Source organism: Syngnathoides biaculeatus, chromosome 4 (assembly GCF_019802595.1).
Source record: "Syngnathoides biaculeatus isolate LvHL_M chromosome 4, ASM1980259v1, whole genome shotgun sequence".
Lineage (NCBI taxonomy): Eukaryota > Metazoa > Chordata > Actinopteri > Syngnathiformes > Syngnathidae > Syngnathoides > Syngnathoides biaculeatus.
In genome coordinates this window covers 27,604,464-27,632,189 of record NC_084643.1, presented here as the reverse complement: position 1 = coordinate 27,632,189, position 27,726 = coordinate 27,604,464, and the positions used below count along the sequence as shown (strand labels likewise).

At 40.6% G+C, this 27,726-nt stretch overlaps 1 protein-coding gene across 1 annotated transcript in view; it reads right to left on the bottom strand.

The window, feature by feature from the left end:
• Positions 1-3,260: 3,260 nt before the first annotated feature.
• Positions 3,261-27,726, bottom strand: part of vcana (versican a) — a 38,757-nt gene continuing 14,291 nt past the window's right edge. Inside the window, exons 9-19 of the mRNA XM_061816032.1 lie at positions 24,629-25,154; positions 19,642-19,822; positions 18,108-19,179; positions 11,988-15,647; positions 11,790-11,903; positions 11,569-11,682; positions 10,096-10,254; positions 9,864-9,946; positions 5,770-5,914; positions 4,711-4,893; positions 3,261-4,632 (exon numbers count right to left, since the gene is read on the bottom strand). Of these exons, the coding sequence (XP_061672016.1) occupies positions 4,469-4,632; positions 4,711-4,893; positions 5,770-5,914; positions 9,864-9,946; positions 10,096-10,254; positions 11,569-11,682; positions 11,790-11,903; positions 11,988-15,647; positions 18,108-19,179; positions 19,642-19,822; positions 24,629-25,154 (6,401 nt within the window). The 3' untranslated portion in view covers positions 3,261-4,468. The remainder of the gene's footprint in view (positions 4,633-4,710; positions 4,894-5,769; positions 5,915-9,863; positions 9,947-10,095; positions 10,255-11,568; positions 11,683-11,789; positions 11,904-11,987; positions 15,648-18,107; positions 19,180-19,641; positions 19,823-24,628; positions 25,155-27,726) is intronic.

The following is a 27,726-nucleotide window of genomic DNA, read 5'->3' as shown; positions in this document are numbered from 1 at the left end:
TTTTCCAACAAAACCATTTTAAATTAAAAAAAAAGTTATCTGTGACTTTACAGAGTTTTTCTTCCCACGATCAACATTTAAAGGCCACACATCGCATTGCATTGAGAAAATTTAACACCTACCTAAACCTCAATGCACTCATTTATTCTAAGGCTTTTTTTTTTCTTTTTTTTTGCACTAAAGCAGCAGGGAAGTCCCTCAAGTTAGACAAGAAGAATCGTCGTCTGTCTGCTAGAACACATGGGAATGGGGTCACATTAAGTCGGCCACAACAGTGAAATGCCGGCTAAATATGAAAGGTTCATTGATGCAAGTCGCAGAAGAAACAGGATTTAACCTAAAACACACTCAGTGGCATTTGATGCTTAAAAAGAGCCATTTAGCATTGTTACATTCAAAGAATGATTCCGATCTGATGGCAAGCTCAAGACGACACAAATCATTTGGGCTTTCCTTCTATAACTCAATGCAACCCTCTTTGAACATAATGGCAGACCCAACAGTTACTTTTCTGGACTGCTCCTTGTGCAGTCCTAAAGTAATCCGCACGTTTTTCCTCTTTCGCGTCACAACGCAAATAAGCATGTAATACATGCTACTATAATATGATGTTACACTTAAAATAGTTGAAATGTGTTCAAAATTATCGGTGCTGTTGCTCTGCAAAGACCAGGAGATCAGGACCAGCCACAGTTCATTTCCTTTTTGTAAAAACTAAATGTTACTGCTTACAGGAGCTACACACGTCACACCAGCATAGTTGAAATAACAGGAAATCCCAGCGAGCAACAGACATTGCATCGTGCAACTTCATTTTAAACGCAAAACTAATAAAGTTTTCCAGTATTAGTGTCAGTAGACTTCACGTGACGTGGCTTGGATGGGTACTGGGGAACTTCAGTAAAAGGTCAATGTACCCACAATGCTCTGTTCTGAATCCACTAACGTTGGTATATTCAAATGGGAGAAAAGTGGAGTTTTGTCAAAAATGAAAGTCCTTAACCTTGGTTTTCGTGATGAATCTGTTCCAGAAAGTCAGACTCAAACTGAATCTGAAATCCAAACCAGTACTTCCCATAGGACATAAGTAATGTGTTCCTGAAGCCCAAACATCCAAACAAAACAACACAACACACATTTTATAGCAAAAAAAAAGTGCTTTTACCCACACACCCAACAGTGTGAAATGAATATAAATATAATTAACTTTAAACATCACTTTCCCCATACAGCGAAGAGGTAAAAGCGGGGAGCCATTTTCAGTTGATGTGTTTCTTGGCTTGTGTTTTTTACCTTCTAATAAAATAATTGGCTGTCATAACTGTCCATCATTTGATGTAAGAAAGCATATCACATAATTGCATCCTTTTATTAACAATAGCAAACCTCCCTGTTTGCTTGGCCAACAGCAATACTACTAAAGTAAATAAAAAAAAATTGTATAGTTGAATTAAACCAGAGAGACAAGGCACCAAACAATCATAAACATTGTGCAGCCATTACGTGCAAATTTTGGCTATTCAAATCTGGGCGAGGACGTTAAAGAATCTGCAAGTTCCACTGTACTCCCGCGACACAGTGCCTCAGCTGGTAAAGCGTTGGCCGCACAGTTCTCAGGACCCAGGTTCGATCCCAATCCTGCCTGTGTGGAGTTTGCATGTTCTCCCCATACCTGCGTGGGTTTTTCTTCAGGAACTCCAGTTTCCTCCCACATCCCAAAAACGTGGAACAATAATTGGACACTCTAAATTGCAACAAAGGTGTGATTGTGAGTGTGGCTGTTTGTCTCCATGTGCCCTGCGAATGGCTGGCAACCAGTTCAGGGTGTGCCCCCTCCCCCTCTGCCCGTTGACAGCTGGGATAGGCTTCAGCACTCCCCATGACCTTAGTGAGGATAAGTGCCAAAAGAAAATGGATGGATGGCACTGTACTCCCCTCTTTTCTAGTAATGTTGCAGTCCCTCCTTGCACATACTTCCCCTGGTGAGAAGCCATGCAAAATTCAGTCACTGTTCTGCTGCGTAGACCAGGTATGGAGTGACTGCCGACCCCTGACCCTACTTTTATTCAATCTGGCCGATGAGGAAGCCACGTGAGTCAGGTCCAGCTTCTAATGACTCAAAACATTCACAGCGGGAGATGGAAAAGTTAAGGAAGTTCAGCAGCCACCCGGCGAACAAGAACCATCTGATCTTGGTGGGAGTCATCAAGTTTGGCACCACTGTATGGTACCATGCGCAAATTCATTAAATTGGCCAAGATAACTAGGTGCTATTGACAGGTCCATTGAAGTGCATGATACGTTTTGAAATTGATGTTTTGCACGACACTACGCCATTATCTAAATACTGAGCATTTTATTTGCAGCATCTTGGAAAAAAAAAAAAAAAAAAAAAAAAAGATTATTTGACCAAAAAAGAAAAATACGTTTGTAAGAATCTTTTAGTAGCGTGAGAGCATTTTAATAGTGTTGGTGGGATCATTTCAGTGAGTGTACATGAGTTTCCCAGTATAGCGCGTGAGGAGGTTTCAGGAGTGTAAAACCCACGCAAGCACGGAGATACCTCTCGAACTACTAATCACTTGGAAGTTGGAATGAATAATCGCTAACAATCTACAATAATAAAGTATACGTTATATGAGGTTTGCTTTTCATTTATTCAGGGGTTTTCACAAGCTCGCCCCTTGGATAAACCATATGGGAGCCCTCTAAAGATTCCGCATCCCCGGTCTAGACTCTTCTGCTATGCAATTACGCCGCAAAAGCTACGTGAACCAGTTGTCGGCTTCCCGAGCCAAACTTTTCTTACTGCATCTGTTTGCGGTCTTTCCCATGATCAGCTCACTGGGACGGAGCGCACAGGTACGCATCCGCAGGGTTTCGTCAAGCATGTCGGATGTGTTTCTTCAAAACTGGACGAATATTATGACGTTAAGCGACGTTCTGAATAGATTTCATGTCCGTTTCAAAGACAGTTTTTTGAGATTTATGGTTGCTCCTACCAGAAATGGAAAACCTCGAGACAAAGAATTGATCAACAGTGCCACCTGCTGGTACAAGCACAACATTGTCCCTCAAATCCTCTTCACCCGTTTTTCTCATTTTCTCTTCGGAAATGAAATCTGCTCGTCATATTCATATATTCAGTTTTTATTTCTTTTGTGTGTTAAAGCATGGAGTGAACAGGCTGACCTGTTTTTCAAAAATAAAAATAAAAAAACATCCCAGACATTCACAGTGTGACACAAGAAAAAAATGTTATAAATATAAAAGGATATGTGCACATTAAGGCTGAGACGCTTACTTGGACATTCACAGACAGACAAAATAAAAACATGTTTCACTTTTTTTTTTTTAAAATGCATCCATTTGTATGGATATTATTACGCCTTTGGTATGTAACAGCATTATTGAAGCCGTCATGGCCGTGCATATTATTTGGTCCGCCACTGATATTAAAGATCCCATCATATCGGTCATCATCATCATCGGTGTGATTGATTTGTCACTTAAGTAGAGTTAGAAACATTTAAGGAGGTGACGCACATATGGAAAATGAACTTTTATGCATCCCTGCTTAAACGATGAAGTCCTTCGGAGCGTTTCACAAAATACATTCTCTCAATGAACAGGCATAAACCCTCCCAGAGTGTAGCTCAGAAGCAGCAGATGAGAGCATAGTTTTGTGCCGTATACATTTAAACAGCATTGTGTTTATTGTAAACATGTCCTGGCGAGACGTTGTGCACACAAAAAAAAAAGAAAAAGAAAAAAAGAAGCATCAGTTCTGCACCGTCCTTCCGATAAAGCAACTGTGTGGGTATGGATGCCCATCTGGTTGATGATGACTTTATCGGTGTGCAACGTCTCCATCTAGGCTGCTCAGACCGTAGCTACAAAATAAAAAAAATAGCATTTAATCTTCATATAGAAGTCTCGTTAAATAGAAACAAAATGTCTTAGAAAAACATCAAGGTTGGCATTCAGGTCGGTACCTTTGAAAGCTGCCTCCGCTCTTTGGTTCAAAATAAAATCGGTCAATTTATTTCAATTCCAAATGATTAGACGGGTTGAGCATCGTAAGAAGGCTGCAACATGACTTTTTTTTCGTACAATCAATCACCGCTGACGCTGCTAACAATGTCAATATTGTAAAACAGCACAATAGCACAGAAAAAATGCATTTGCATAATGTAAGCGCTATAAATTCACAACATCTTTTTTGCTTTGATTAAGGACCACTTGTGGCAATTTGAAAGAACTCAGTTGGAATCGTAGTTGCATTTTTTTGATAACATAAAAAAAAATTCCAGTAGCCAGTTCAAAGGACGTCTCCAGATAGGCAACATCAGAAACCATGATGTCAAAGTCGTCTGTTTTTCAAACGCACTTCCGTTGTCTTCCTCTTCGATTGTTCATATCTTGTTCTTTATTATCCGCACTCAAGTTCTCAACGCACATGCGGTCATCACGCTCTTTTCCTTTTGTGTTCCGGGCTGTCTCTCCGTCCCCTGTAGCGCTGATAGTGGAAGCGGAAGGCCTGATCCGGATCCGGCCATTGCCTGAAGTTGTTAATGCTGTACAGAGTTTTGTGTTGATGTTTTCTAAAGACGCTTCGTTGATAGTTGGACGCTAAAGTGAGAAATGGGAAAAGTTACAAAAAGTTATCTTTTTTTTTCCTTTTTCTCTGTGAGTTTTTCTTCTACTTACGGTTCAAGCAGGCAATTTTAGGAACGTCCCAATGCCCATCGCCACGACAACGGATAGTTGGGAAGTGCCTCTGAATGTATCCTGAACTGCAGCGGTACCTGACTAGTGAGTTGACCTCGTACCGCTCACGTTGTCTCCCAAAGGTCCGTGCGTTTACCACCTGAGGAGGGTGGCTGCAGGCCACTGAGGAACGCAAAATACAAATTGATATGCAAATCTGACAACAAGAAAGGAAAAAGGGTTAGGGCTAGGGCTCCATTTAGAGCAGTGGTTGTCAAACTCGGAGGGTTATGACAGGGGCGGCCCGGGGTGCCATGAACACTTTCACCCAGCAGATGACGCTAATTTTACTAGAAACTTAAAATGAAAAGAAAGATGTAACATTTTATCAGGAAAAAAAAGTTTTTGAATTTTGTTTATTTTTGGTGGCTTGATAAAGTCACCAGTGTAATTTTTCAACTGTAACCGTGACCACGTGTGTGATTATTGCAAGCTTAGTCTATGCGTAAACTGTGTGATTGGATGGAGGAGTTGCGGAGGGTGGGGAGGTGTTAAAAAATTGTCATGATAACCACTAATTTAGGGTAACAGTGAAACAGGTACATGTCCGTTGGTAAAAAAAAAAAATATGTAATCAAGTAAACAAGTAAATTAATAAAGTAATTATTTAGTTTTCACTTAGCAAGACTACTTAGTTCATTTCACTCAACTGTGAACAAAATGGCAGTGAATCAATGGCTGACTTTAAATATGCTTGTAATGGGCTCATAAACCAATTTTTCCATACGGAGGGTATGATACATGTAGTTGTGATTTTCAGCTTGTGTGGAACATTAAGGGAAACACCAGTAAGTAATCAAGTTATAACAATTGAGAAGAAACATTTAGAATGTATCTGTGAGGTGCTCTAGGGCACTTGTGTTACATAACACATTGACTGTACTCTCACTTCAGTGCATTTATCTTTGTGACTAAATTCAGGCATGTGTAACATGTACACATCCATAGAGTATACAGCGTGGTACTAATCTGCCCCTGCTTTGTCCGTGTGCCTTTTACCTGTGGCCTTCTTGCATGTGAACGTGAGGTGGTAGTTGCACGGAACGTCGTTCCACTGGCCGCCCTCGTGCCAGATCATCACCACGCAATCCTCTCCTGAGGTGAAGAAACTGTCAGGCTGGCTGGGCCTCCAGTTTTCGTAGTGCTGCAATTCAAGAAGCACAAAACGTGGAAGACGTGATGTCATGTAAATGGGAAATATGTTTCATTCAGTTGCAATGCTTATCAATGCCCCCATGAAGTCGCCACCGTGCAAGCAGGTCAGGTGATCTTTTGATTCTGCGTATGACCCAAACAACCATAAATTAAAACCACTTATGCCCATCCATCCATTTTCTTTGGCTCACGAGGGTCGCAGGGAGTGCTAGAACCGATCCCAGATATCAACAGGCAGGAGGCAGGCTACACCCTGAATAAGTTGCTCGTCAATCGCAGGGCACATGGAAAGTGCTCACCATGATTCCTTTGGCGTCAATTTAGTGTCCAATTAATGTTGCATGTTTTTGTGATGTGGGAGGAAACCCACGCAGGTACAGGGAAAACATGCAAACTCTACACAGGGAGGGCAGGGATTGAACCCGGGTCCTCAGAACTGTGAGGCCAACACTTTCCAGCTGAACCACCGTTCCATCACCACTTGTAACCATTTATTCATTTATCTTCTGTACCACTTAACCTAACTGCTATGACCGCCGGTAAACGTCTTCCAATTTTTACATTGTTTTCAGGCAGAATGGAGTGTGTCACCTAAACCAAAACAGAAAAACATATTAGCAGCAAATGTTTTCCTTTTTTTGAAAAAATTATATAGCCAAATTTGTTGTTGACCAGCTAGCATAGCAAAGGACAAGCTTGCATGTGCTTTGTTTATTATGTACCCAAATTTTTTGTTGACTAATTAGCATAGCGGATAACACAGCTAGCATGTGTTTTTTTTTTAAATTATGTAGCCAAATTTGGTGTTGACTAGCTATCGTACCAGATAACACAGCTAGCATGTGTTTTTTTTATTATGTACCCAAATTTCTTGTTGACTAGTTAGCATAGCGGATAACACAGCGAGCATGTGTTTTTTTTTTTAATTATGTAGCCAAATTTGTTGGTGGTATAGCTAGCATAGCAGATAACACAGCTAGCGTGTGTTCTTGCACAAAAACTCCAACATTAACAGTGATTTGCAAATGTGCCACTTGCAAACTGGTTCCTGTAATCAGAGTGACATTAAATTTTAACGTGATATTGAAATATAATTGAATTTTATTTATGTGATTGTAAAAGATTTACTCAGCAACATCTTTTAAATATATGTTTGGATCTGCTCAGATAAATTAAATAATGGTTCCTTACATGGTTTTCTTGAAAAAAGATTTGAAATATTCTACTCTAGTGATTTTTTTAGCGTGATTCTAAAATGAAACTCCGACTACCATCCATGCAAATGAGGATCAGACTAAAGCGTTGACATAACATGACATCACACAGTCTGCATACTTAGCATTACAAATGTTACTTCACAGATGTCCTGCTCATTTACACATTTTAACAACATACACACAGCTGTAGTGCTGCGGGGTATTCAACGTGCAATTGGTGCGTGTCTTTCAGCACATTGCGGGTTCAAAGGGCCTCTTCAAAGATGCGACCCCTCACTCCACCCCTACCCCCTGCGCGCGCCCTCACACAACTTAACCCCCGACTCGGCGACATGCCTTGTCCCTGGGCCGCGCTGCTCTGTTATTACTTTTCACAAACAGGCTCACTTCCTGCTCGCCTCACTGCGACGTTAACAAATGTCGTCGGCTAGAAAGTTCATCCCATCTGCTGCAAAATAATCAATCATGTACCTATTTATATATATATATATATATATATATATATATATATATATATATATATATATATATATATGAAATTGTTAAAATGATGCCTTTTGTTACAATGATGTATTGGATTTTTTCTAATTCAGTATAGCATACGTAAGTACAGGTCATATACTTTTACCTTTAAAGTAGAATAGAGTTGCATTTAACCTTTTGCAACAGTTTGAGTTCAAACATTTACGGAAGTAACATTTCAAATCTAATGTATGTGAAATATATCCAAATGTAATGATTCCATATTTCAGTGCAGCATTAAACAGTGCATGATGTTACAGAGCCTGCCAACACTTTTCAATATATTTGTCGGAATAAAGTCTTTTTTTGGGAGGGGCATAGGGTGAACCCTTAGGCCTGCTATGCGACTGTATTTTAACATTTGTCATGATGGTCGAGAAAAAAATGTAAACAAGTGGAGTATTTTTAGCAAATGCAAAGCCACGGGGTGAGTGTGACCACCCATGCAGACCCCCCATATTGCTTCATCCATTTCTTTGTCTTTCTGCAGGCGGGCACAGGTGCTGTCCATCTGTGTTGTTTTCCTTGCCTGGTGGCCCCTTCCTCAAGGGAGTGGAAGGCAGGGGCGGGGGTCGTGGGACACTATACCGTACCTGTGTACACCCGCCAGACTGCACCAACCCCCCCCAGCCCCCGTCCTTCCCCAAAACCGTCACTCACTCACAGCCTCATCACCCCCTCAGCTGAGAAAGCATCTCAATGGGTGTCTCGCGCTCATCTTGAATAGTCTTTGAAGTGAGGACATCATCCTGCACTGATGCACGTGGCAATTGCTCACTTTCCTGACTACTGCAGTGACATCTTTCCTTAACAGATTCCGCGACACTACCAGGGTTTGTAAAGGTAATTCAAGTCCTGTACTTCACCCAAAATGCACTTACAGTTAATTACAACATTAAAAAGTACACATTTTCTTTCTTGTTAAGTACAGTAAATACATCATCTGTTTTGAGAACTTGGTATAACGGAGGAGAGAACACAAGTTTCAATCTTTCATTAATTTGAATAGTGCTCGTAAAAAAAAATTGTATTAGCTTCATTTCACCTTATTTTAGACCAAGCACCACCTACCATTGACTTGAGTTTGATGCTTCGAGTCATTCTTGTAGTCAACAACATTCAATAATTTTCTTAAATAAGGGCAAAGATGGCGAGTATTCTGCTTGTAAGAATCTGCTGCCATCGTTGGAAATCCTCCCTCATTTAAACTCCATCTCAAAGCACTCCCTGTTTTTGATGTCTTACAAAAACCCAAAAAGGTCACTAATTCAATCATTTAAGATCTCAAAAGCACTTGACCTTTCCTCAATTTAGGTTTTTTTCACATCGTTTTATTGCTGCAACGTTGGAAAAAGCTACAACCCTATTTTGACAAAGGAAGACAAAAGTACAAATAAAATGGTGAATGATTTACGGGTTTTCAATATACAAGCTGTTGCTTAATTGTTTGTTTTTCTTTTGTTTTTGTTTTGCTTTTTTTATCTCAAGACCCAGATATTTGAGATATGGGGGTACATGACTCCCCCACTGCTAGTTAGCAGTAGCAAATTTGACATCATTCGTCTACCATCAATTCGCATTGCTTTCCTGCAATCAATGGACTACCAGTAGGTGGCAGGAAGGCACCATTACGATGTGCCAACCACAGAAGAAGAACAAGAAAGGACAATACATTAGGTATAGGCGTGTTGGCAGGTTATACGGACTGCAAATGTTATTAATGTATTTTGCAAATGTTATTGTGCTTTTAAAAAGTACAATACTATCATGTTAAATTTTTTGTTAAAAAATGTTCACACAATGAAATACAGTTTTGGGTGGAGTTGGAATGGATTAATTAGAATTTTTTTTGGCAGTCAAGTTATGTCAAGGACCAACTGAAGTCGTGTTTCTTATTTATTAATGTACTTATGTACTTCCCACTAGTGACCATTGTACACTACTAACTGGTTTCCAGCTGTGTGATCTTTTTCACAACCTTTGAGTGCTTTCTTATGTTCATAGGGTCACACTTGGGAACACTTTTGACAGGGTTGAATTTCATGAGAAAACCAACAGTGCCCGCTAATAAAGGGTGTTCCTCTCTACGTTGAGTGCATTTGTCATTGACATGAGCTCCAAATATTTAGACTGTCGCTCTGCTATGTTTGTTGGGGGGGGGGGGGGGGGGTCTTGTGTGAGAGAGCAAACCTATCTTACCGTGGGGCTCCCATCACTCCAGCGGAAGTCGCTATCAAACACTTTATCATTCAGCCCAATCCACTGGTAGTCCTGTCCAAGACCTACCAAACACAGTAGACAACAGATTACACATCTCGCCCATATTAAAACCGTACATGGACAAAAGAAGCAATCGTATTTTCATGCATGCATCTACATTTTAAAATGTGACTTTGCTTTTCATATAGTATACTTTTCTTTTAGGACTTACTGTTGACAAACTGTTGCTCCCCATGAGACAGGATGCTGGTCAAGTGAGCCCCTTGCATGCGACACTCTCTCTCTGCTGTATCCCAGTTTCTTCTTCTGGGGCAATACTTGTAGCACTGACCCTGAAACTTGTGCCAGCCATATTCACACACCTCTGTATCTGTAAGGGTAGAACAAACGAGAGAGTTACTCTGTTCCGTCCAAATATTTTTTTCAACCTCAGACAGTCTTAAGACCTTTTTCTGGTTAGTACTTCTATTTAGGGTGAAGGAAGAACAATGAATAGTTCCTGCATAAGCAGAATAAGAGGTCCAAAAGGTAAGAATATGACCAGTATTTGATCAATGTTTTGATATTTTTCCCATCCTTAACCAATTACACAGTACTACTGATCACACCAATGGTCAGCCTTGTCTAAATACAGTATTAACAACAAAAATTCATGTTTTCTGTTGGTTGACCTCCTTTCATTTGCACTAAAAGAGGAATACAAAGGCAAATATCTCTCCAGGCCACTGCTTAACCAAGCATTTCTAAGACAGCAACTGGCCAAAGTATACAATCTGAGTGTAATCCACTGATGAAAGCTTTCTTGCAAAACAAAAGGTGTAGAAAAGAGACTCCTTTAGCCAACCTTTTCACCCTCATCTCCACTCCAAACAAAATATCCTGGGTTCGGAATGAAGTAAAAAGACAGCTCATTTTCTAAGAAACAACAGCAATATCTAGCTGCATTGTTAACACCCAAATTATTTGTACTACTTCCACATTTTTAATGCATTTTTTTACAACTGATAAAAACCTAGAGGTGATTCTAGAAAGTGACAAAAGATTGTAATATATAATTTATGAAATGTATTCAAACTCACCTTTTTCATTAATACAGTGGAACATCAGTTCATGTATTTTATTTACTCTGTGATTCTGTGAGCCAAGCAAATTTTCCCGCTAAAAGAAATTATTCCATTCTAACCCAAGAAAAAAATGTCGGCTTCACGCGCATGAACTGTGCGGAAGCACTCGCGCGCGTAAGAAATCTGTGCCAAGCCACAAGACCACAGAACAGTGGCTACCCCCCAGAAACTTAGTTTCCAGAACTTCTTAATCGCAAAATTACTTGTACGTTTCACTTTCTTGGGCCATTACTAAGGGCTAACTTGGAGCAAAGACTATAACGAGAAAGCGCAAACTGAGAATTCCATGTCTGCTTGAAGCATACTTTTTGAACCAAAGCAATATTTGTCCAAAAATATAGTTTTTAAATCAATTTGTTTGCAAACAGGGGTGTTCTTAAACCGAGGTACCAGTGTTTCCATAGTTCTTTACCTTTTCCATTTATTTCATGCTCAGAACTACAGAACTACATTTCTTTGAAATGTGCTTGAAACCTGAACAAACATACACAAAAGAATGGCCCGAACAATGTTTTTCATGTCATGTAAATATTGGTTATTCGACAAAAAAAAAAACGTACCCTCCTCACACAACAGGCCAGAGTAGCTCGGGAGGCAAACACATGTGAAGCAAGCCACCCCATCCACACAAGTTCCTCCATTGCGACAAGGGTTGGACTGGCATTCATCAATATCTAAACAAAGAGATTATTGTGTAGTTATGATTATTATTATTATTTACAAACCACAGACCAGAACAAAAGTTAATTATTACAAAGATATTTTGAAAAGAGTGTCTGACCTGTTTCACAGTGATCACCGTGATAACCGGGAGCACAGCTACATGTTTGGATGCTGCCGGTCATGAGGCAAGATCCTCCATTCATACAAATGTTTTCAGTACAGGTATCAATTCCTGAAATCAAAAGTTCAACAAGTGTCTGTTATATCATATTTGTTCATGAACATCCATTCAAATAATAATGAAAAAAAAACCTACCCAGAATTTCAACAGTCTCTCCTACAATGGTGTGCCCCAGATCACGTTCCGTATCAGGAAGTAAAGTCGAGCCCTTCCCTATGCTATGTGATTCTCCTCCAGTAAGCAACGGAGGTGAAGTTATGTCTAGTTTGTCATCTGTGCCAGAGATCAGTTGGGTGGGGGGCACCGATGTGGCTGATAGTCCGTTCTGGCTTAGAGTTTCAGCTGGTATCACTGTTGTCAATGGTTGGTCTGGTGGGGGTATTGTAGATCGCTCTGTCTTATATGCAACCTTCTCTGTCCCAGTGCTATGTACTTCAGCTGACTCAACTTTTGAAGCAGTGGTGGTAGCATCTACCTTGTACACTGTCTGAATTTCATCTGATCCAGTTTTTTTTGTGGTGATCGCCTTTCTCGGCAGACCTGGAGAACTGACTATTTCTGTCTCTGCTCCAGTTGTAAAGATGGAGGGTGACGGAGTAGTGACATAATGATGCTTCCAAGTCACTCTCTCACCCAAACCATAATCCTGTTTAAGAGTGGCACTGGTGATCATTCTATTTTGTAGCCCGCTGGTGCTTTCTGAAGCTCCTTCAGAGCTTGGAGGGGGTGATCCGTTTTGCATTGTAAAAGTTTCAATACTGTTTACTGCATCAGAAGGCCAACTCTCAGCAGCTTGATGAGTAGTGTACATTGTTACTTCTGTTGGTTTTATCCTTTGATTTTTATCTGGAATGCTTTCTACTATGTTGGAATTTGATCCCTCATAGTCTGGGGTCTCTTCACTTGGGTCTTCATAAAGTATGCCAGCTGGAGACTGTGTTACTCTGACATCTTTCTCTAGAGTTGGTTCAATCTTTTTACCACTTGAAACTTGCTCATCTGTAGGGGCAACTGTAGCTAGATCCACTACGGCAAACATAGACTCAGTGACGGAATTAGCAGCAGCAAGGATGGTTGTTGATTCCTGATACCGACTTGAAGACAAAGGTTTGGTTGGTGGTACGTGTTCAGAGGAAAGATCTGTGTGAGGGCGATGGGTGAGAGGAATCCCTGATCTGGCTTGTTCCCTTGATTCTTCCGTGGGTGTCAGATTTTGTCTGGGAGGAAAGGTTGTGACGTATTTTACCAAAATATCTTCCTGAGAAGGTATTGATTGAAAAGGGATGTCTGAAATGTGCTCACGTGGTATTGGTGTAGCTATCACTTGGTAGTCGGCAGAGGTTTCTTCAGCATCTGAAATACCAGTAGGATCTGGCGTGTTTGTTATGTGGGTGTATTGTGTCTCATTACTCTCAGCATCCCTTGTGCTTGACTCAGTAGGAGTTAGAGACATATCAGTGGTCTGGGTTGAGTAACCCTCTGTCAGAGAAGTATCAGTAGATGTAGAACTATACGTTTCTTCATACAAAGATGGCCCTGTCTCAGTTGATGTTGGACTAGCAAAGTCTCCATTGTAGATTGGTATTTTGAACCCTGAACCCATTTCTTCTGTTGATGTGATTAAACTTTTCTCTGTTGACAGAGAACTATCCTCACTCTCTGAGGAACCTGAACTTTCAAAAGCTGTATGTGGTTCCCCTGTAGTTGAATTCACAGTTTCATCAGAAGATGATTGTTGAGTAATATCTAAAATGGCAGATGCTGGTGGAGTTGTAGAGCTTGACAGTGATGAGAACATTGGTGATTGGGTACTTTCTTTTTGTACTGGAAGTCCGTGAGGGCTTTCAGGTGTTGTTTCAAATGAGACTGAATCAGTGTCCATCTGAGATGATTCTTCCTGTGGTTTCGTAGACTGAATAGATTGTGGTGGTGTGACAGATTCAACGTCAGGAGAGACTGTTGCGTTGGAATGTAGTGTTTCAGGGGAATGAGGGGAAGTTTTTAAAATAATAGTTGGTGAGGGGTCAAATGTGTTATCTTCTATTTCAGTCTGAGTAACCATACCACTAGGGCTGAAATACTGACTTGACCCTTCAATGGGAAACATTGGGTTTGCGGTGGCTGTGGCACCATGAGCAATCTTGGAATCCTGAGTAGATGCGATCTCAGACATTGCATGTTGGGAAGATACTTCAGAAGGGGATGCATCTAATTCTGGGACAAAAGTGGAAACAAATTGGACCAATGTGTCAAATTGAGACATGCTTTCTACAGAAGGCACCGTTGATGTAGAATATGAGTCCTCCGTAAATGTAGATGCAATGTGCTCTATGGTGCTCTCATTCTGTGATGGGTTAACTATTAGCCTGTCAGAGGAATGTGAAACAGTTTCTACAAATACTGATTCATCGAGCATTGTGGTTACATCATCTATTCCATCCTCTTGGGATTTTATGGGTTTATCTGTGCTAAAAAGAGTTGACGTTTTATTGGCAGAAGTATTTTTACTGTCAAGAGTTACTATGAGTGGTGAAGCGGTGGTCTCATCTGAAATCTCGTCAGCAGAGCCCTCCACACCTGCAGGATATAATGATGTTGTGAAGAGCCACTTAAGACTAGCAGATGTTTGTGTTGGACGCGGTGTTGTATAAATGTTTTTATGTGATTGTGTCTTAGTAATATCAGTGAATGAAGGTGTTTTCCCAGTGCTGTGGAGACTTGAAGCGGTATTTGATGGAACTATTTCAGCCTCCCCACTACCTAGATCAGGCACATCACTTAGATGTGATATTGTTTCAAGCTGCACCGTTGAAACCGTCAACATTTCATTGTTTAAAGTGCCAGTAACATCAGATACAAAACTGGGTATTGGTTTCACAGTACTGTAGTGAGATGACTGAGGGGTTGATGACTTTATACCCTTTTCAGTAATAGTTTCAGGCTTCTTTGTGCTAAACAGTGAAGATATTGATGTTGTTACTTGTACATCAGATGCTGTCCATTCAGAGGATAATGTGATTGTTGCTGTGGGTTCGGGGCTCAAGACAATTTCTCCTCCAGAGCCTTCATCTGAGGCCTGTGGAGTTGTTAACTCTTGATGAAATACTCGACTGGTTGGCACAGATGTTTGTGAGGATACACTTGATGTTTCACCAGCCGCACTTGTGGCTGTATTAGTTGTGGGTGATCCATGCACCTGCTTGGGAACTGCTCTTGCATGAGTATCAAGTGAAACAAATGGCTGTGATGGCATTATGTCATATAATACTCCCTGGCTTGGTTTGGTGGTGACAGTCAAAGCTGTGGTGGTTTGTGATGACAATGTTTCACTTTCCACATGCAATATTTCAGACATAGGTGGAGAATATTCAGAAGAGGTTTCTGATGCATGCGTAGGAGTGAAGAGGTTTATATCTTCGGTACCTGAAGCCTCTGGCTCCTCTGTCACCTCCAATTGTTTCATCATTGTAACTGGAGTGAGAGCTCCTGCCTCTTCTGTCTGAATGGTTGGGTAAAATGGAGACGAGGGCATGATGGAAATGGTATCGGCATCAATAATAACATCAGTGCCCTGGAGGAGGTCAGGTGACGGGCTTTCTTCTCTTATATTGTGAGTTACTGGGTACAATAGTTCATCTTCATTCTTTGTATCTTCTGTGAATAAAACTGTTGTGCTGGTTGAAGGAGTAGACACATGCACCACTGCGGTGGATATATGTTCTTTTGAGTCAGTCTCGGCCTGGTCACTGGGACTAACAATGACTACCTGTTGGTCTGAAATGCTGTCATATATAACTGAAGGAATAGGGGTTAGCAAAGATGTGATTTCAACTTGTTTATAGTCACTGCTTGAGTGAACTGTAGTTAGGTCACCATTATTGAGAACATCCACTGTAGCACTAATTATGTGGGGGAGAACAGTTGTAGAAGAAGATTGGGTTTTCTTCTCAGCTGTAGTAGATGCATTAGAACCAGTGCTAGAAACTGGAGACTGTGTAATCTTGGTGGTATTTGAAGTTGTTGTATCCCAAGTCGTTTCACTCTCCGGTAAGGAAACCTTCTCACCTATGGTTGAAGTGACTGAAACAAATGTTTCACTTTCACTTGTTGCGTCTCCAAATGTAACGTTCATAATGATAAATGGCTCAGTGGTGAATATCTTTGTAGTTGATTCACCAGAACTCTCACCTTCCATCGAAATCAAATCTTGTGGGTTTGGCTTTACTGTGCTGAAGAGAGAAGGAACTACAGTTGCAGTGGACTTCAGTGGACTGTCAAAAGAAGATACTTCAGTAAAAGCAGATTTTAGATTTTCTGGTGTTGTTGCCGTCTCTTGGGGAAAAGAAGGTGTAGTTGTTTCAGTTTCAGCAGTTTTAATTTCATTAGAGGTTACCATGGATGTGGAATCTACATGTGTCTCATCCTCATCATTATTCTCTGATCTTGTTTGAGTCTCTCCTGTAAAAACCTTTGAGCTCACAGTGCTGTACAGGGGATCGTCAGGATTTTGTATGAAAACGTTTTCTATAGAGTCTTCGTCAGTTGAAGTATCCTCAGAGACAGCAAGCATACTAGGTGAAAGAGTGGTTTGTCTTCTAGCTGCTGTAGTGGTGTCAAGCACAGATGATGTTGCTTTTGGTTGGAATGTTGTTGATGTGTCAAAAATGTCAGTACCTGAACTGTCATCTTCAGTAATTGAATCATCAAAGAAGACACCACTTCCTTGCTCCGTTAAGTAACTCTCATTGCGAGTCGTGTGTGGTGGGTGGGTTGATAACACAAATTTCGGGGTTGACTGTTTACTCGGTCGAGTAGACAATTCATATGTGTTCTTGTCTATTTCTGTCTCATCAGTTGAATCCATTGTTATTTGTCCACCAGATCCATCTGTACTTGCCTCTAAATCATCCTCTTCAGGTGAAAGCCCAGAGATTTCCATATCATCATAAGTGGAGGTTTCTTTTGAATTCAACACAGAGTGACTGTGGATTACCATTGATTGAGTCCCTTCAAATGTATGGGAACTTGCTGAGACAGAAAATATTTTATCACCCGAACTTTCTTCTTTGTCTGTGACTGATGGGCTGATAGTGTTTTTTGACAAGGTTGCTTGTTCTGTAGATAGTTGTTGTTTTGGTGTTGCTGTCGTAAATTCAGTTGTGGCAGCATCTCCTGATCTTGAAGCTGAAGTTTCAGTGCTATACTGAGAATAATCTTTGTCATTTCCCCTTGTTGAATGGGATGTTGTAGATAGGGCTGGTGTCTCTGTAGTAAACATTGAAGAGATGTTTTCAGATGTTTTCCCTGTGACCTTTGTAGAAAATTCAGGGGTTGGTTCAATGACCTCTGTGTCGTCAATTATTTTAATGTAAGGCTTAAAGGAGATTGGAGATTTAGTGAATGTTTCCTGCGAGGTGCCAGTCATAACAGCAGAGTGACTGCTGCGTTCCATTATTCTGTCTGTTGTTGGCAAAAAAGACAAACTAGAAGATTCTTCTGTTAAAATTTCTGTTGTATGTCCATTTAAGATGTCGTGTTCTGTAAGAATGATCGCAGAACCTTCATCAAATTCATTGATGACTGAAATATCTGAAGGTTTTTCCGTGCTTTGCAGTTTTTGAGTTTGTGTCATTATCCACTGTAGAGGTGTTGTAGCAGTTATCCCTGGTATTGCAGACTGACTAAAGTGATCGGAACTAGGTGTTGCTGCAGTAGAGCCTTCTACTTGATTAGAAATGTGCATCTCTGACTCCAGTGTTTGTTTCTCAGGGCTAAGGGAAGAAGCAAAGCTTGCAAGAGACCCCTTGATGGATGCATCACTGTTGCTTTCGTCATCTACTGTTGATACTACAGACTTTGCCTCAAGTGTAGCTGTAGGTTTCTCTGTATGATGACTTACGGTGACACTTTCTTGCGTTTCATGTGACATTGGATTTGGTTTCTTTTTGCTGTATGAAGATGCTACAGTAACAGCATCCTTTAAAACATGTCTTGTCACATTTTCATTTGAACCTGTGGTTACTGGAGTAAGTGTGTTGGTCATTAAAGGAACAGTGGTTGCTTCACTTGGCTGGTATTTCACATCACCTAAAGTGTAGTCACCAAAGGTATCCATATACTGAGCAGTTTCAGATTTTATGGTTGTTGCCCTGATGGAAGAAATAGATTCCACAATATGTGCTTGGCTACTAATGTCACCCTGCATGCTGGCAAGAGTGGATGACGGAACAGAAAATATTGGTAAGGGTTTGGTACCAGATCTTGTCACATAAGAACTAGGAGAAGCTGTTGGAAGTTTCGAGTATGAAAGCATCTTAGGGTTGGTTGTTGGGTCACCTTCTACTCCTTTAGGCAGCTCGGTGTAAGAGACAGAAGATGATGTCTCTGTCTGTGTGTCTTGGGTCTGATGACCTGACCCTTCAAAGTTACCAGGGATTGGTTTAGTCCCACTTGTGAACATCACTCCATCAATCTTAGCTGTTGTCACATACTTCTGTATTCCAAGAGACACTGACGTAGGTTTGTCAGTGCTGTAGAAAGATGACAGCGTTACTGAGGACTTTGAGACCTGATTGTTTTGAGATTCTTGTAACGTTGTCATCGGTGGTGTCTCTATACTGAATAGTGATGAAACAGTTCTTATTGATGACTCTTTAAATCCATCTGCGCTGTCACCAGAACTGTCGTAATCTGCCATTGTGACATCTGGTACGATTCCAGGTTTGATTATTGAGCCAGTGTGGGAAGGTGTAGACTCAACCATCATATTGTCACTGCTAATTCCTGCATTATCAATGTCCTCAATGGTGGGAAGAGCAGACATTACAGTTGGAGTCGGTTTCTTAGTACTAAAAAAGGATGACACAGCAGTACCTGACATCTTTGAAATGTCAAGGGTTCCATCACCATGTGATGCAGGCACAGCAGTTAACCCTGAACTAAACGTGGAAGAAAGTGTAGGCGTTATGATATTTGGTTCCCCAGTAAACTCATCACTGCTGTCTCCAGAACCACCAGAGTCTGTAGTGGCAACTGATGATAGTTGAGAGCCATGAAACAAAGTTGTTTTATTTAACTCTTGTTCTGGGGAGTTAGTTCTGGGCAAAGCACTGGTTTTGGTGAATGTATCTTTCTCCTGAAGTGGTAATTCTGTTGGTCTTTCTGTATGAAACAATGAGAAATCTGGAGGAGATGAAGGATCTTTCTGTTCATCAATCTGTTCACCTGAGCTTGCTTCCTCAGTATTTGGGAAATCCGTGACTAGAGTTGCAGCAGTGATGGAAGATGTTCGAATGAACATGTCTTTGGTGTGGTCACCTGATCCATCCTGATCCACAGTGCTCAATGTAGTCAACATCACTTTGTCAGAATTACCTGTGATTAATGATGTTTGCATTTGATGAGATATTGGGGTTGTTTTCAAAATACTATGCACGGACGATGCAACATTGTCTGAGATTTTAGAAATTTCTTTAACTTCTTTATGTGATACTGTCACGGGGGGTGTCTCTGTACTTAACATTGATGAGACAACAGTTGGTGTGATTTTTGACTCCCGTGTAAACTCATTTATGATGTCTCCAGAACCTTCTGTGGCTCTTGCCATTCCAAGCATCATGGTTGTTCCATCTACAGAGGGTAAAGACTCAATAAGCACACTGCCCATAAACCCATCATCAATATCTTCAAAATAGTCCGTTTCAGGTGTAATCCTAGGTTCAGGAACAGATGGAGTTATCTCAGTGCTTACAATTTCAGTGTGATTTTCTGCAGGAGTTATTAATCTCACAAGAGATTCTGCAGGTGGTGCCTTAGTGAAGTCGAGAGTAGATGTGGCATCGAGAGAAGATGTCTGACTGAGCATGTCTCGGGTCTGTTCACCTAAACCATCTTGATCTAATGGAGTCAGAGGCAAAGATTCCTCAGTTTTATCTGAAGTTTCAGGAACCTTTTGAATTGTTTTTAGAGAACTGGAGAGGGGAAAAGAGGGTTCATTTGAACTGGCTTTTGTCACATCCTCGTGTGATGTCACTTCTGGTGTGTTTGTACTAAATATTGAAGAAATTGAAGTTATTTCTGACTGATGAGTAAAAACATCACCATCTCCAGAATTCTCTGCATCAGTGGTAGTATAGAATGATGCCACTAAACTCCTCATCGTTAGTTCTTTGATGGTTTCCATTGGATTTGTAACATCAGAGACAAGCAGAACTGATCCTTCTCCTGTACCTGTTTCATTTTTTTCTTTTACTCCATGTGAAATTAGTTCCTGGGAGTCACTGCTGTTGAAAAGTGATCCTGTGGCAATGGGTTCTTTAGAGTCATAGGGCAGTTCTGTTGTTTTTTCTGTGCTAAAGAATGACGAAATTGTAGGCATTGCTGGCAGTCTTTGGAGTCCCTCAGTCATTTGTTCACCTGAGCTCTCTGTTTCTGTTTCTGTTTCTGTTTCTGGGAAAGGTGAATTGTTTTCAGGTGTAAGGGATCTGTCCTCAATCTGGTTTGTTCCATACAATGTTGTCACTGCAAGAGTCTCTGTACTAAATATTGAAGAAACAGAAGTTGTTGACTCTTCACCATAAACATCTGTGCCATCTCCAGAGTTCTCTGTATACAGGGTAGTGTAGAATAATGCGTTGTCACTTGTCAATGCACTGATGGATGACATTAGATTTGTCACATCAGATACCACGGAAGATGGAGGTTCACCTGTAACTGAAGGCTTTTCTGGTTCATGACTTTCTGTTGTTCCGTGTGACATCACTTGTTGGGAAAAAGTGGTGAAAGGTGAACCTGTAGCAAATTTTTCTTTATCCTCGGGAAGCATTTCTGTTGTCTGTTCCATATTAAACAAGATGGAAATGCTTGGAGATGCAGGGAGTTTTTGAGACATCACTGTATTTTGCTCACTTGAACTTTCTCTCTGTATTTCTGAAGACGCAGGTTTTTTTTCTGGTGGAAGTGAAGAGTTGTCACTATGGCTTATTCCATCTGATGCCATTGGGGGCATTTCAGTTCTAAACACTGGAGAAGAAATTGTTGCTAAAATGAAAGACTCTGCAGTGGGCTCATTTCCAGAACCTTGTGTAAACGATCTACTGACTGATAACGATTCTGTTTCGGGCGTTTTACTTGAGCCAGTGACAGATGGAATGGATTCAGTGCTCACATTTTCACCTTCAATTTCTGGAGCATCTTGATCTGATCGGGTTGAAAGAGAAGTTCCACCTGTTGTCAATATCACATCACTCTTAGCTATGTTTAATGACGTTTGGATTTCGAGAGGCCTTGACGTTAAAGATGTCATTGTTCGTGTCTCTGGACTAAAAAATGAGGAAACAGTAGGTGTTGTGATTTTCGTCTCACCAATAAAACCCTCAGCTATACCTCCAGAACTCTTTGGTTCATTTGTTGAAGTGGAAAATGATGCAATTTCAGGTTGAACAGGTAAGTCACTGAAGGAAGGAATAGACTCCACCGTCATAGTCTCGCTGCCCATACCTTCTTTAATATCTGGGACTGTTGATGATACCATAGAAGAAAAACTTGGGGACCCAACCAGAGTTTCAGCTGTTGGTGCTTCAGTACTGTAGAGGGATGACACACCAATGGATATCTTTCCATTTCCATTTGATTGTGTCATGACTGGTGTATCAGTACTAAATATAGAACCAGTAGTTGTTTTAATTGTTTCAGTAGAATCATCAATGCTGTCTCCAGAGCCATCTATATTTGTGATAGTGGAAAATGATACTGGGTTATAAGTACTAAATATAGAACCAGTAGTTGTTTTAATTGTTTCAGTAGAATCCTCAATGCTGTCTCCAGAGCCATCTATGTTTGTGGCAGTGAAAAATGATGACATTCCAGATTGGGTGGTTGAACCACTGAGAGAAAGGAAAGACACCTCATCATCTGAAACAGTAGACAATTCAATAGACAAACGCTTTGAAGACAGCGACATTATGTTGATCAGGTCAGACGTCACAGAAGCAGAAGTAGTCCCTGTAACTGATGACATTGTTGGTCCATGGCTTTCTGTCGCTTCATGTGACATTACTCGATGAGAATCTGTGTTGTAAAGCGATGAGTCACCTGAGGAAACAGTGTCCCCGTCAACAAGGAGCACCTTTGTAGGTTTCACTGTGTTAAAGAAGGCCGAAGATTCCGGAGATGCAGTGACTTTACTTGGCATCTCAGTAATTTCCTCATTTGAGGCCTTCATCACAAAACTGGTTTCTGGGGTGACTGAAGAGTTCTGAATCTGACTTGTGTGTGCCGGTGGTTTAGAATCTGTTCCATGTGATGCTGTTGCTGAGGTGGCAGTTCCATAAATAGAAAAGAATGGGGTTGTCGAAATTAATGAATCTCCAGTTTGATCAATATATTCTCCCGAACCTTCATTTGTAGTGTTACCGATAAATGATAGCGATTCGGTTTCAGGTGTTATACTTGATCTAATTATCGATGAAATTGACTCAGTACTCACATTGTCAATGTCAATATGTGTGACTGTAGGTAAACTGTTAGACGGTTTTGTTAGTGCTTCAGTTGTGAACAGAGTTGCATCAGTGATGGAAGATGTTTGAATGAACATGTCTTTGGTTTGGTCGCCTGAGCCATCTTGATCTCCTGGTGTCAGAACAGTACTAATTGTAGTCAACATTTCCTCGTCAGAATTACTTGTGATTAATGATGTTTGCATTTGATGAGATATTAGGGTTGCTTTTGAAATACTATGCGTGGATGATGCAACATTGCCTGACATTTGTGAAATATCTTTAACTTCTTTATGCGATACTCTCACAGGGGGCGCCTCTGTACTGAACATTGATGACACACCAGTCGGTGTGATTTTTGACTCTTGTGTAAACTCATCAATGATGTCTCCAGAACCTTCTGTGGCTGTTGCCATTCCAAGTGTCATGGTTGTTCCATTTAAGGAGGGTAAAGACTCAATAAGCACACTGCCCATAAACTCATCATCAATATCTTCAAAATCATCAGTTTCAGGTGTAATGTTGAGTTCAGGAAGAGATGGAATTATCTCAGAGCTCACAACTTTAACATGATTTTGTGGAACAGTTGATAATCTCACAGGAGTTTCTGGAGTTGGTGCCTTAGTGAAGTCAATAGTATGTGTGGCATCTAAAGAATATGTTTGACTGAGCATGTTTTGGGTGGTTTCACCTACACCATCACGATCCAGTGGAGTCAGAGCCAATGCTTCCTCAGTTTTAGCTGAGGTTTCAGGAACCTCTTGAGTTGTTTTTTCAGAACTGGAGAGGGAAGGAATAGACTCCACCGACATAGTCTCACTACCCACACCTTCTTCAATATCTGGAACTGTAATTGATACCATAGAAGAAAACCTTGGGGACAGAGAGCTTGTGCTTGTCACATCTGAAATCTGAGAAACTGAAGATTCTTCTTTAATTGAATACATTTTAGTTTCATAGCTTTCTGTTGTTTGATATGACATTGGTTCTGCGGATTCCGTATTATTTGGTGATGCATATTTAAAATCTGTATATTTTTCCTCAAGTGGCATATTTGTTGGTTTCTTTGTGCTATAAAATGATGAAACTGGAGATGCCGTCACTTTTTTGGATAGTCCGGTTCTTTGCTCATCAGTGGTTTCTGTAGCAGAAATTCTCTCTGGTGGTACATATGAGTCTTCAGTCTGAGGTGGCTCAGTGGAGATTTGATGAGATGCTGTCACTACTTGGGTGTGGGTGCTAATTATTGAGGTGGATGTGGTTGTTGAAACCAATGATTTTGCAGTTAGCTCTATGGCCATGTCTCCAGAACCTTCTATGAAAGCAGGACTGACATATAATGATTCTGTTTCAGGTGTGAAACTCAGCCCAAAGACAGATTGATTGGATTTAGTGCTTGCATCTTGCACCTTAAATTCTGGAACAATCGGTGACTCGGTACTCAATTCTTCTTTACTTTCAAAAGCAGATGTGGCAGTAATGGTAGATGTCTGAATGATCAAATCTGGTGTCTGCTCACCTGAACCATCTTGAACTTCCTCAGATTTAGCAGAACTTAATGTTTGCATTTCCAGAGATAGTTCCTCTTCAGGTAATGATAAAGTAACTGTATCCAAAGTTTCTGAAACAGGAGAGAATATCCTCGAGACCATGCTGGGTGGTGTATCTGTGACCATTCTTATGCCAGATATAGAAGGCTCTCGTGTGGCTGTTTCAGACTCCTCCATTTTAACTCCATCTGTGGCTGCCATTAAAGTCACAGCACTGTGAATAGAAACTGTACTTGGGGTGGAACTAAATGTAGAGGTTGGTATTGTTTGACCACCGTCAGAAGAAATAGTTGATGTCACTTGTAATATGGATGGTTTCAACGTTCCTTTTGTAATGCTGCTCTTTATGCTTATTTTCCCATCAGCATCAGCAGACATGGGTGTGTGCGCAGTCTGTAGAGGAGCTTGAAAGGAATCTTCAGCAGCTGGTTTTGCAGATGTGCTTTTTATTTCTACTGTGGCCTCAGGTATGTTTCTGTCTATGTGAAGATCAGTTTCCAAAGTAAAAATGGATGTATCCTCTGCCTTTTCTGTCTGAGTCAATTGTGAGTCACTCGCAGTTGTGTGAGCATCCTTTGACTCGTCTCTCTCTTTTTGGAGAGATGTGGAGAAGGCACTAGCTATCTTATCTGTTGATGTTATTTGGATGTCCTCAGGTATTTTTTTCATATGTCCACCATATAGTGATCTGGTTGGAAAAAAGTGAGCGGAAGGAGCTGTCATATCCCACATCCTGTCTGTGGTTGACAAGCTAGCTTTCCGTGTGGTTTCAAATGATGTAGTGTCACCCAAAGTTGTAGTTGGAGCAGAGCTTTTGTCTGTGTGTGTGGGGCCCTCTTCATTTTCAGGATAAATGTGATGAAGCTTAGTTTCAGGTTTTGGGATAATGTCAGTGTCAGAGTCATCTAGGTTCACTGTTTCTGTGGTTGAGTGGAGCCCCTCTGCCGATTCAGTTAAGCTGTCTACAGGGTGGTCGGGCAGTCCATCATCAAACCCCGTATATATTTCTTCATTGCCTCCTAAAGTTTTCACATTTGTTACAATCTGGGTACCCTTGGCTTCTTTATCCTCTGGACTCTGCGGATCAAGCGTTATCTCGTATTTTCCATTAATAAAACTAACAATTGGAGCAGTAGTAACAGTGGCAAGGGACAAGCCTGGGTTTCCACTCTGGAGGATGAGATCACCATCTATCACTGAGGCAGTGGCACGGTCAGGCAGAACAGGAGCATTTTCCAATTGAATGATCTTGGCAACTGCAAAAAGAGAAAAGCCTTCAGCTAAAATAAAAGAATCAAACTTTGAAATGTAGAAATAAAAAAAACACGTCAAATGTAAACTACATCAATATTCACAATATTAATTTGAAAGGGAGATGTTTAAATATTGAAATCGAAATATCATAAGTAAAACTCAGATTAGTCAACATTAAAAGCTTTTGTTTTGTCCACAACAGTAACATACGGCTAAACAAAAACAAAACTTTGACAACATGGCTGTAGCAGAGAACATGATTCATACTAGGTGAAGAATGGCTGACGGAGTAACTTTCCCTCAACTCAAATCTGATCATATTTTGATTATCATTATTGTTATAAGTGAGATTGGTGCAAATGAGCAGTGTTAAAATACTGTATGGCGTTGAAGAAAAGCCCTTTGTTTTCAAGCCAAATTCCGAGAACCTTGGATAAATAACGTAATTCTTGAAGAAGATGATATAAGCTAAACATCGGCGTTGTATGTTTTTATTTTCTGAAAAAAAAACAAGTCTAATTATATTATGAAGATCAAAATTGGATTGCTAAATTAACCATTCAACTACAAATGAGTGTTACAACTTTCGTTTAGAAAATTCACATTTTGTTCCTCATTGAGGAACATGAAGCATAGATGTACAGAATATCTCAATAGTGTGTATGAGTGTTTCAGTTGTGCTTGAGAGCATTTCAGAAGTGTGTATGAGAGCGTTTCATTTGAGTGTGAGAGCATTTCAGTAGTGCCACAGCATGTGTCTGAGTGTTTCAGTTTTGTGTGTATATGTGATTCTAAAATGTGTCGCCGACAGCCCCTCGTGATCGCGCTTGCTTTATGTACCTCGCCCATGTAACTCTGCAAGTCGTTCGTGCCTTTCGGTTCTCACACATGCTTTATTAAAACACGCTCTTCTTCTCATCCGTCCTCGCTTAGATCACACTGGAGTTCATTGTATGCAGACATGGAAAAAGATTAATAAATTTCATCTGTTGCTCCACCGTGTATATGAGGTCCAGTGTGAACCAAACAAGAACTGAAGAAGAGGGGAGGGGGTTCATCAAAGCGCCTTAAGTGTCTGATGATGATCCTTTTAAAGTGCATGTGGGACTTACTCAAATGTAATTGCATCATCCTCTCCCTTTCTCTCCCTGTTTTCCACAAATGATTGTAAATGGTGCTTGAAAATGATTATTGGTTGCAACCAAGAACACCTGTTTAAAGTTCAGACCAGCCTGGGAACGCATGCAGGGGACCCAGCTGACTAATCCACAGTCAAGCTTGCATACACACAAACACAAATAGGCACATACACACAAATACACTCTCCCTGGCTCTTACCCTGGCTGTACTAAAGGGCCTGAGAGTAATTAGACACCAAAACCACTGGCTGGCATCGTATGTTTTTTTTTTCATCCTAGAATGCTTTAATCTTAACATTTCCGTTAGACTTCTGTTGGTGTTTATGCTGAGAACAATTTTAAGACTTTTGGGACCAAGACATAAAACATCCATGTTGCACACACACATATTTCTGTCATATTTCATAATCGATGTAAAATACTTTAGGCTTTTCTTTTTTTGGGATGGGGGGGGGGAGTTTGTTGCTGACCAAATGCTTGATTTGTTCTAATGGATTTAGTACATCACAATCCATACAGGTTTGATGTAAAGAGGATGCTTAACAATTACAGCTTTGCACTTATCAATTTGTATGTAATTATTCACAAACTTATCACGTGTATACCAATTAAATGTATCTCTATATCTTATTTTTTCACAGTTACCATGCAACCAGACAAGTCTTGCCTCCTAGCATTCTAATTTTCCAAAAAGTTTCCCACAAATCCCAAGAGAGCAAAAACTGTGTGTCATCTGAGCCACATGACATGATGTAGAAGTAAGAGTAGCTGTAATCGCCCACTTTGGTCATGCGGCCTCCAGCTGTCCTGGCAGCAAGTGGAGACTTTTTGTTAGAGATGACATCACTTCTTAATCTCTGGTCCAATGTGAGTGAAATACGGGCATCTGTGCTTACTTATGAGCAACACACACCTACTGTATGCGCTGTCTGTTTGTCTTCTCTCGGAGAAATGTTCTCACAAGGATGGAAATTCTCCAAACATTGTAGGCATATTGGATTGAAGTGCAGTCTATACAGACAGACTCTCTGTATACAGAACCAAACATAAAGCAATTGGAAACTGACTGCTAGTGTTCCTTAAAAAATACTATGGTGGAAAAACCTGGAATACAGTTTCCAAGGACGGCAAATAATAAGCAACAAGTCATAGACTGTATTTTCTAACTCATAAATGCATTGTGTCATTGTTGAAGTCATTGTGGAAATGCCCGTAGTTGTGATGAATCCTGGACTAAAATCTGATGCACTTGCTGTGTGCAAGTGAGCTCCTAATTGAATAGGCTTCTCATCTGCAAGTTGTTTTAAAAGTAGCAGAAGTGGTGGAAGGCCACTTTTCATCTGTGTAAAACTATGCAAGCTAAGACTTTCGGATAACCTTGATGTAAAAGCTAATGAGGAGTCACGTTTGTCAAATGCGAAGACCGAAAGTGTAA